The 10,372-nt window shown below is 49.5% G+C and overlaps 1 protein-coding gene across 1 annotated transcript in view; it reads right to left on the reverse strand.

The window, feature by feature from the left end:
- Positions 1-5,274, reverse strand: part of ADCY9 (adenylate cyclase 9) — a 90,026-nt gene extending 84,752 nt beyond the window's left edge. Inside the window, exon 1 of the mRNA XM_050906327.1 lies at positions 3,241-5,274. Within this exon, the coding sequence (XP_050762284.1) occupies positions 3,241-4,942 (1,702 nt within the window). The 5' untranslated portion in view covers positions 4,943-5,274. The remainder of the gene's footprint in view (positions 1-3,240) is intronic.
- Between the last annotated feature and the right edge of the window lie 5,098 nt (positions 5,275-10,372).

Below are 10,372 nucleotides of genomic sequence, written 5' to 3' on the forward strand. Positions count from 1 at the left end.
CCAAAAAACAAGGAGAGCAGCAATAGTACAACTCAGGGTACATCTACATTAGTATTTAAAATAGAACAGGGAGCATGGTTTTGAAGCAGTTTGCCCAATTCACTCCTGCGTACCCTGCTTTGGTGCACACTGTAGAGCTGTACCTGGATTCCTTCTGGGTGAACTGAACCGAGAGGCTTGCTCCAGGAGCACGCTCGATGAGCTCCAGCCACAGAGGTATTTTTGTTCAAAGACCCAGTCCAGAACTAGTCTTAGGTAGAAGTCCCGAAATGTGCACAACGTGGACACCGAGTCCTCGGCACTTCCCATTTTGCTCTATAAAGAGTTTACTTGATCATGTTGACTTAGCCTCTGAAAGACAGCTACGACTACTACGGCAGCTCAGACAATTAGGAGATAATATACTAGACATACAACATAAAAAATAGGATATCATTAAGATACCAAAGGTTGAAAGGAAGCTGAGAAGTGAAGTACCAGTAGGGAAACAAAGCTTATGTCTGTTATCTCTGCAGCACTTTCATACTTGAAAAGAGTACAACGTATGACATAATTACACAAGCACAGCAAACTTCCTCTTCTCTATCACTACTATCAACGAATTCTCAGGGAAAATAGTAAAGCAAAGCTTCCTAACAGCACCTCTGTTCACAAAACTGAGCAGATGCTCGGCAGAGGACAATTAAGAGTAAACTGGGATTTTACCTCTATCAAATCTCAGAGCTGCTCCTTAACAAAACCCTCCCCTGCAGCAGGTTCTAGACACCAGCCTGTGGCACTGCTGTTAGACTGCTTTTATCGTTGCCTTTTCCCCCCCCCCCCCCCGATGCCATTTACCTCTCAGCCAAGTAACCTGACTGCAGAACAAAGTCCTGAGGAAACAGGAAAAAATGGGTAACTCTGCATCACCCATCATGTGCCCCTGAGGGTCTGGGCACGGGAGGGAAAGGGACTACGTGTGCCACAGACCTGCGGATAAAGGCAGTCATGGCAGAGGTCTGCTTGGTTTAGAAGTACACACAGACTCTGATTTCTGTAACTATATAAGACATTAATAAGAAATGGAAGCTATTACAGTGCCACAACAAAATACAGAAGGGAAAGGGGAAAAAAACAACCCAACCCATATTCCTTGTGAAAGTAATTCTTACCACATGCTCCAGTTGCTTTCATAGCTAGGTTTCAGGATAAGAGGAGACCGTTAAAATGTCAGTCCACAAAGCATACTTCATCTTATCTAGATTGCATTTCAGTTTTTTCATCTGTAGTGTCCTGGCTAAAGGAGGACCTGTGAAAGGCATTCAAAGCTGCAAAATCCGAACCACTGTACTGACGAGACACAGCAGCCTATGCCCTCTCGCAATAAATGTAACCAAGGACAGAACAGAGGTCTGAGAAAGACCATGAAAAAAACACTCCTGGCATGGGGTATCATTGCTCTACACAGTGCTCTTGTGATCGCCTAGAAGATATAAACAAATAAATAAAAATATTTAAGAACAGTACCATCAGTCTCCACAAGTAAGTTCATGTCATTTTGTGAGTAATGATATTGAGTACAGTCATAAATTTAGCAAAAATACTTAATTTCATTTGTTGCTACAACACAGCCTTCACACTGTATCTGGCTGTAAAGGTAGATGGAAAAGGGCAGTATCACAGGGTTGTTTCTCTACAACCTATTCAATTTATTTTCACCAGAACAGCAAGATTCAGCTTAGAGTAATGAAGAGACTATGTCTGATCCTTTTTTCTTGAAAGCACACTTCCACTGACCTACATCAGTGTCAACAGTTTTCAAAGAAATTAACTGAATTTGTATTTGTAGAAGCTAAACAGAAAGCCAAAGCCCACGGACACACATCTGCTTCAGTTCTACGGCTTCCAGCCACCAATGTCACTGTCGATACTTCTCCTCCCGTAAGCCTCTCATTTCAGCCCCATTGCCATACGCACACAGACAGCTAGCTCACCAAAAATAAGTATTTGTGTCACATCAAAATAAGCACCTGCCACAGGCGAGCGGCCTGCCATTACCGCTTCCACCACTGTTTTGCAATACTCTTCCCCCCGTCCTTACTCACTGACCTTTCTACAACCATCCTGGCCTCGTTTTGTATTTGTTGCAACAAATATCTCCTTCCTCCATCACAACGCTGTCCTATGACTCCTTCAGTTTCTTCCACTCTGTTTTCCATGCTTACTTTATAAAAATGGGTACATTTATAAACAGAACGAATAAACTCACATAGCATAGAAGGGTTTGCAACATATTCCTCTCCCATTTTGATTTGTCTGCTCCCCACCTTGGGCTACAAGCACTGCAGACAACCATACCTCCGCTAGACAAAGGCACAGCACCGAAGAGACACAGCTTTTACTAAAGAGACAATTAAACCCTCAGCATGTACAATCCTCCTGCACACGCTTCTAAGTGCTGCTAGAAAGCAGTCAAGGGTTTCATTTCAAAATGAATACTCTGTAGAAAAACGAAAATCGGACCCTTAGCCAAGCTATAAGGGGAACCAAAGGATCCCTCGTTTTCTTTTCCAAAAGGCAAATTTGCAGTTTCATCCCCAAATCCTTCGAGCTGCAGAAATGAGAGCATCTGCCAGCTCACTGAACCACCTGAGTAACTTTTTCCAGCCTAACTTCAAACTGTAACAACTTGCTATATCAAACTGCCAAATCTACAGCGCTCATTTCTTTCTGTGAATCCAGCTGTCATTTTTCCCAAATGCCTTCGCAGCCCCAACTCTCCCAATGCCAAAAAAAACTTTTCACAGATATACATAATTTTCCAAAACACATATGCTCTATGTATGGCACATGAAGTCAATTAACAAGTTTACTTACTGAATTAAAGGATGACACACAACAGTAAAACAAAAACCTCTTGCAGACAGCAAACACATTAACCTTCTCCTCCCTACGATGTGATACTCTCACAAGGAGCGCTAAGGAGTTTTGAAGTCTAAGTACATTTTGAGTACCCCAGAAGATCTTTCACGCTTATCTCCGTGGCATCTTTTAAGTACCCAGAAGATCTTTCACGCTTATCTCCGTGGCATCTTTTATTCTGTAATTCCCATGGTGTTGCTGATCACCAGCACGTGGAGTTAAATGTAAAATGCATTCAATTTGCAAGTCAGCAAGCACAAAACACGCACTAGGGAAAACATTCCCTCATAAAAGGAAAAAAAAAAAAAAAAAGACTGAGCACAAAATAAAAGCACATACCTTTTAACTGGTCAGCTACCACGCTCTGACCAACTCGCTCAATCACCTTTCCATCCTCCATTTCATAACGATCATCCAAATATTTCGCGGTAGCTTCCGAAATATGGACTTTTCCAGCCACCCCGAGCTGCTCCATCAGATTGGCCAAATTGACATCATTGGACCACACATCGAACTTGAATCTCCTCATTCCCAAAATGCCACACAGGACTGTCCCGGTATGAACACCGACTCTCATGTTCACCATTTCTTTTTTCTCTTGGCAAAACTGCTCAATGGCTTTAATCATACCTAAGCCCATCTCGATGCAGCAGTAAGCGTGATCTGCCCGGGGCTCTGGGCAGCCAGCTACGCAGTAATAACAGTCTCCCAAAGTGCTTATCTTCTCGCATTTAGTGTCCTCACACAGACGGTCGAAACGTCCAAAGAGGTCGTTCAGGAGTCCCACCAGAGCGTGGGCAGATTTATTGGCGCTCATTTTCGTGAAGCCAACAATATCTGCGAACAAAATGCTCACTTGCTCTATCTGCTGCATTTTAAAAGGACGGAATATTATGGGGGTTTTCTGTATGGAGGGCTTCTTCTTCCTGTTTTTGGGGCTTGAGGTGGAATGACGTTTGACGGAGTTTTCACTTTCGTCATCCCCCTGCTTCATTAAGTCATCGGCTATTATTCTTGGCATAACAGAATGAATCATCCTCTCTTTCAGGGCTTTTTCGACCTCCAAGTCTTTTCCATGCATGATGGACTGCCCCACTTTCAGGAATGTGCTTCTCGATCTGACTTCAGACATGATAAATAAGTGAATACCGATGGCGTGGATGCAGACGTGCAGGAAGGCTTTACTCAACAGCTCCCAGTAAACCGCACCGGCTCCGAGAGGTGTAAAACAGTTCTCATCGCGGAAGTGATAACCAAAGGTCTCGAAGAGGACCGAGTACGACAGTCCCAGAAACAAGCTTAAATACAAGGGTAAGTGCATCACCGTGTAAAGCAACAAGAGCACTTCAATACACATAGAAAAACTGCCTACTTGAGAAAGACAAGTGTCTGTGGGATCTGCTGGGGGAGTCTGATTGGACATGTCACCACTTCCTGAGACAGGTTTCAGAGCCTGGAACTGCGGAGCGAGAGTCAAAGCAAAAACCAGGAGGGTGAGTATCAGCGAAGTCCATACGTAATGGCGGGCGTAAGTCTTAGTGAAAGTGAACACAAAAAACGCTACACATACCAAGAGGAAGCAGAGAGCCGGCACCATGAAAACAATCTGTTTCTCTCTCATGTGTATGCCAAAGTAGATGCCCCATAGAAGGCAGGCCACGCCGATGTAGAAGAGGGCATAGCGAAACCTGCGCTGGGTCTGCGGGAAGCACCTCTCCATGCAAGCCTCCTCCAGGTTGTTGGAGTCGAACTTGGGGTTCCACCACTTGGAAGAGGCCCTCTCGAAGAGCTGCGGCAGCTTCTTCTGCCGGCGGAGGCCGGAGCCGCTGCCGCCACCTCCGCCGGCTCGGCGGGTGCCCCCCGACTCCCCCGAGCTGCAGCTGGAGGAGATGCTGTACTTGCAGTGCTTGGAAGAGGAGCAGCCCTGGTGCTGCTGCTTGGGGTTGATTTTCACCGTCACGCTGTTGCTGTCCCCGCTGGAGTCGCAGCTCACCTCGGTGCTGTGGTGATGCAGCAGCTGCTGGTGCGGTGGGGAAGCCATGTTGTCAATTCCTCCTGAAGAGCCCGCTCAGGAGTTGGGTCTCTCGGGCTGGGAAAGCCACCGGGCTCCTCGGAGAGTCGCCTCTAGTCTCCTCCCGCCGCCACCGCCGCCTGCGCGGAGGGGCGGCCGGGCAGCGCCGCGGCGCTCCGCCGCTCGCCGGGCTCGGCACACAGGGCGCTGGGGCGCGGGCAGCCCCGCATATTCCCCTCACCTCGCACGCCTCCGCCGGCCGGGCAGGGCCGGGGCTACCGCCCGCCGCTGGCCCCGCTCCCGCAGCCCCGCCGAGGCGGGGGGGCGGGCGGCCGCTCGCTCAGTCCCGCGGGGGGGACGCCGGGCCCCCGCCGGGAGGGGACCGCTCCTCCATGTCGGCTGCAGCTGGCCGCGGCTTCCTCCCCGCGCCCGCCGGGCAGCGCTCCCCTCACGGCCGCCGCCAAGGGGCCGGCTCCCGCCGCACCGCCCCCTCCCTCTCTCTCTCTCTCTCGCCCGCCCGCCCAGCCGGGACGGCACCGGCGGCCGCCCCCCACCGGCCTGCGCGGCCCTCCCCGCCGCTCCCCGCCAACGGGGCCTTGGGCCCTCAGCCGCCCCGCGCTTTCCTGGCGCCGCGGGCAGCGCCCGGGCGAGAGAGCGAGTGCCCCTGCGGCGCCCCTCAGCCCCCGGCGCGGGGCTCGGCCGCCGCCGCCTCCGCCTCCTCCTCGCCTGCCGCGGGGCCCGGCGGGGCTGGTCCCGTCACCCCTCCCGGCGGGGTGGTGCCGCGCCGCCGCGGGGAGCTCCGTGCCCTGGCGGGGGCCGGCCCGCCCGCCTGCGCGCCGCCGTGGGAGGGGAGGGGAGCGGCGGGGGCGCGCTCAGGCGCGGGCGGCCGCCGCCGCCGCCACCATCTTCCTCACGGGGGGCTGCGGGCGCGCGCCCCCGCCGGCCAATGGGGCGCGGCGCCGCGGCGGGAGCGCGCACCCCCCCCCCCTTCCCGCCCGCCCTCTTCCCGGCCTGAGGGGCGCGGGGCGGGAGCCGGCCCCCTCGGACACACACCGACCGGCCCGCGGACCCCCCGGGCGCGCCCCCTTCCCCTCAGAGCCGGGTGTGCGGGCGGTGATTTATCCCCCCCCGTGAGGCAGCGACGCCGCCTCGCCGCGGCCGGGGAGGGCTGACAGGGACGGGACGGCGCGGGGTAACCGGCGGCTGGAGCCGGGCGGGTCTCTCAGGGTGTGTCGTTCCCCCCCTGCCCGCCACAACCTCTCTCCGCGGCCCGGCCTCTCGCCGTGCGCTGCCCCCGCGGCCGCCCTCCCCACAGGCGATGGGTGCCTCCCGGCAGGTCCCCCCGCCGCCTTTAGGGCCGTGTTTGTTCGCGGGGGGGGGGGGGCCGGGGAAACGCCGCCGTTGGCACGGCTGACGTTTGCCATGCGCAAACAACATGCTCTTCAGCAAACAATTCAACCTTTCCGCATCCCCGCAGCCTGCTGGAAACTTGCTGGGTTATTTTTCTCCTCTCCGCTTTCCTCGCTTGTTTATAACTGGCACTATCTCGCCTGCACCGCTCCCTCAATTTTATTATCTCTTCCTCCCAGATGGCCCGTATCTTTCCCTCCTCCGCAGCCTTTCTCTCCGCGCTTGCTTCAGCTTCTTCCCCTCCTCTTCCCAGCTCTCCATCCCTCACCCTTGCTCACAGGTGATGTTCCCGAACGCTGGGTCCCGCCAGCTTCTCCTCGTCCCGCTCCCTCTCTGCCCCTCAGCCCCTGCTCTGCTGCTTGCCCGGTTTCTTTCTGCAGCCGCCCGGGCCCTGCTCTGCCTCCTGCTTCCCTGAATCCCGTTTACTGTTTTCCAGGGGAGCCTTTCCCAGCTGGCTGCCCGCAAAGCACTCGACTCCAGCGCGCTTCCTACCCGGCAGCGAGTCCCTTCTCCTCTGAAGACCGCACCGTTCGGTAAAATGTACCCTTTTTTTAAAATAGTAATAGAAAATATGTGGTTACACAGTTACTGGAACTGAAACTTGTATTTTTTGTTTCCATTTCCTTTGTAAAGATATTAATTATTGTGCAGTAACCATGCTGTAAAATGTGTTTTTAATATTATTATTTCAAAGAAATTGATGTACTCAAATACCAAAATAAACTATAATAAAAGAGTCCAATCAATAGCGATAATTGTTTTGATTTTGCTATGACATAGGCATCTCTTGAATTCCAGCTGAGGGCTCGGCTGATCAATATTTTATAGCGAGTGCTGCTTACCGTGCCACTCTTACATAAACATTGTTAGGAAGAAAGAAATCCCTTAGCTGACAGAGCAGAAAGGAAGGATGGCCTCCTGGGCTTGGCTTTTTATTGATTCATCTAAATGTAATTTCAGTTACATTTTTACTTCATAAAGGATGATGAATTTATTTAATCTGGAGGATTAAATAAGTGCAACAACTTCCAAGGATTCAAAGATACTGTAGAAATTTGGTGGAAAAAGGAAAAAAGTTTTTTACCTCAATGGCAAAGAATTTAAGGTAAAACTGCCTGTGGTTTTTAACTTTGTTATGTAAACCTGTAAGATTTATGTTGTTGTAGAGATAGGGTGATTGAACTTTGAGATGTAAGAGGTACTGAAATTCCAGCATACATTTTTGTAGCCTTGCTTTATTATAGTATTGGCTTATTATTATTGCTTATGATATTCATACTCAACTGCCAGCCTGGGTCAGCTGCATTTCCTTAACACCCCTCCAAAAAGGGTAGAAACTACAAAGAGCTAGAATATGAGGGGGAGGGAACAGGAAATAATTTAAGCCCTTATTATTTCTAAGTAAATCAGGATGTCATCGAAAGGAACACCAGGGTACATTTTCCTCCAGCTGAAGATGTGAGTTTTCCCTCTGGTATCAACAAAGTCCTCATTTCATTAAGTTCCTTTGGTCCAGGGTGATTAAGAGTGCATAGGTGGTAAATAAGTAAAACGTTATTTGCCTAGACTATAGTAAAAGTTGAGGCTCTTCAAATTGGTATTTATTACTGAAACTTGCTTGGGTAGGCTTTAATTCAGTTTTCATCTAAAATGAAGATGGGGGATCGTACTTTCATTCAAAACAAAACTGTTAGGCAGTGGTTTGTGTGTGTCCAGCCGTAAGAGAGTGCACAGGAGGAGGTGGTTCAGGCGCACGTATGCTGCACAGAGGGAGTTCACGTGCACGAGTGTGCTCACACAGTCGGAGGAGAGGGGCCGTTCATAGGCATTTTCCCTGCGTGCACACAGAAGAGACCGACACTTCGGGCACGGAGGTACGCGTGTGCAGGAGACAGAGGACAAGCAGAAGCAAAGCTCAGACTGAGAAGCAAGAGAAGCGTGTCTTGTTCCCCCTGCGCTCAATAAAGCAGGACTTTGTATGTTCTTAGAATAAACAGAATTACATCAAAGATACTGGCTACATCACAAGTTTTAACTGAGTGACCCACATGATCCCAAATTTTGTCTGGCTACAGTCAGAGACTGCTTTTGATCTCCGCTAATGAAGTAGTCTCCTCTTTCCCAGCTTTCGTTTACTGCTTTGAGGGACGATGAAATGGGATTGAAGAAGACATCTGACTTCTCAAAACCCTCCTTTGGTAAGCTTCAGATCGTGATTTCGAGATTGTTCAGAATCCTTGCTCCCCCGAGGAAGCTCCCGCTAGGTTTGTTACTCGTAGACTCCTCCTCTTGATCTTTTGGGTGAAACAGTCACCCAACGCTCACCAGCCCAGCCATTCCCCAGCTTCCTCTGTCATCATCAAGTTCTGTGGAAACACACGCTGTGTATGCAGTAGGGAGAACAGGTACCTTGTACTCGCTTGTGTTAGCTCTGTGCTGGCGGGGAAAGACCTAGTGCTGCCTCCTGAAAGACGGAGTTTTTTAAATTGAGTGTTATGTCATGGACACTATTCTTTCGCTTTGCTTTTATCGTGAAGATTTTTCTGTGTTGAATTCAAGAAGCAGATTAAATACATGTAAGCAGTAATCAAGAAATGCCAGTGATGCTTGTATTTATTTCAAGCGTGAGTAAAATTTGTCTTAGAGGGCAAGAAGTGGTTTGAAGTTGTATCTGCTATTTCCCCCCCCCCCCCCCGCATTCTGATTTGTTTTTATCCAGGAGCAGCGTAACCCCACGGAACATAATGCAGTCAGCGTGTCCCTCTAAGGCAGCGTCTGCCTGGGTAATGTTTGTAGCATCCTTTAAGGAAGATGCTTCGTCTTGGTCACTTTCTTAGCAACCACAGTTAGCACATCTTGGCAGAGCTGGGAGCTACCCCGCAGTATTAATTTTGAGTCCCGGGTTCATCTTAGTGTCTGGTAGTTCTGGGTTGTGCTGTTTTCCTGCAGAGAACTCTGACTGCCCTTCCAAAACGCTCTGTGACTGGTTTCCTTTCTCAGAGACCGAGTTAGAGGAAATATCTTACAGAGCAATAGCTCAGCAAATGCGTATCCTACTTGCACATTTCTTTTAACTTCATGCCACTAAATATACATATTTAGTCTATAGAATTGAATTTACTTCCCTTCCCAGAGGCACAGCTTTGTCAGCTCTAATGATGAGCTTTTGTTTGACGTTCATAATATTGTACTTCACCGCTTATCTGATGGAGCTGCGCGAAACGATTTAGGGGGGTTCTGAAATGTGACAACCCACATGATGCTTTTTCAGACTTCACAAACTGCCTTCACGAGGCAGAAGAATATGACATGGGAACTGCGGGCTAGAACAACAGCGTATGTTAATGCCAGTATAGTTGGTGTAGTCGGGGAGGAGGAATGCTATTTAGAAGTTTGTGGCTTTTATTGTATGCTGTCAAAGGAAAACTTACGGCCTGCAAGAAAAGGCATCATGGATGCCATGGGTGGAGACTATTGATCCTGTCTGGCTCTGGAAACAGCATAAATATTGGAGGAAAATACGTTAAAACCTGTTTTGTCCATCCACAGACAGAAAGGCTCAAGGGAGACAGCCCAGATGCCCCATTCCCTACTTTCTTACCTTAATAAATAGCAGGATCTCACTTTCTGACAAACTTCTGCGTCCGCATCCTTGCTGACGTGTGCAGCATTCATTCTGAGCTTTGTTTTGGATCCTGGTAACCTCTAGGTGAAAGAACTCATGTTAGGGATTTAAAAAAAAACAACAACTTTTCTGACTTCTGTTCACAGACTAACAGGTAAGCATTAGAAAATATTTTGGAGGATTGTTACTCCTCCGTGGTTTTTAAAATTAGCAAAGTATCACGACGCTTATTTCACTTTTCCATCAAAGAAGGGCACAAAGGATTACCTTTGACATCTTTTCCATATGAAGCCACGGAAGCTGAGTAAGTAAGCGGTGCATTCTTCTCACTTCCTCGGGGTAGCCAGGTTGGGTTTGTGTTCTCTATTTTCACCCTTCTGAAACTGCAGTTCAAATTATCCATATTACTGACATGATTTCATATC

Source organism: Gymnogyps californianus, chromosome 15 (assembly GCF_018139145.2).
Source record: "Gymnogyps californianus isolate 813 chromosome 15, ASM1813914v2, whole genome shotgun sequence".
In the NCBI taxonomy this organism is placed as follows: Eukaryota; Metazoa; Chordata; class Aves; order Accipitriformes; family Cathartidae; genus Gymnogyps; species Gymnogyps californianus.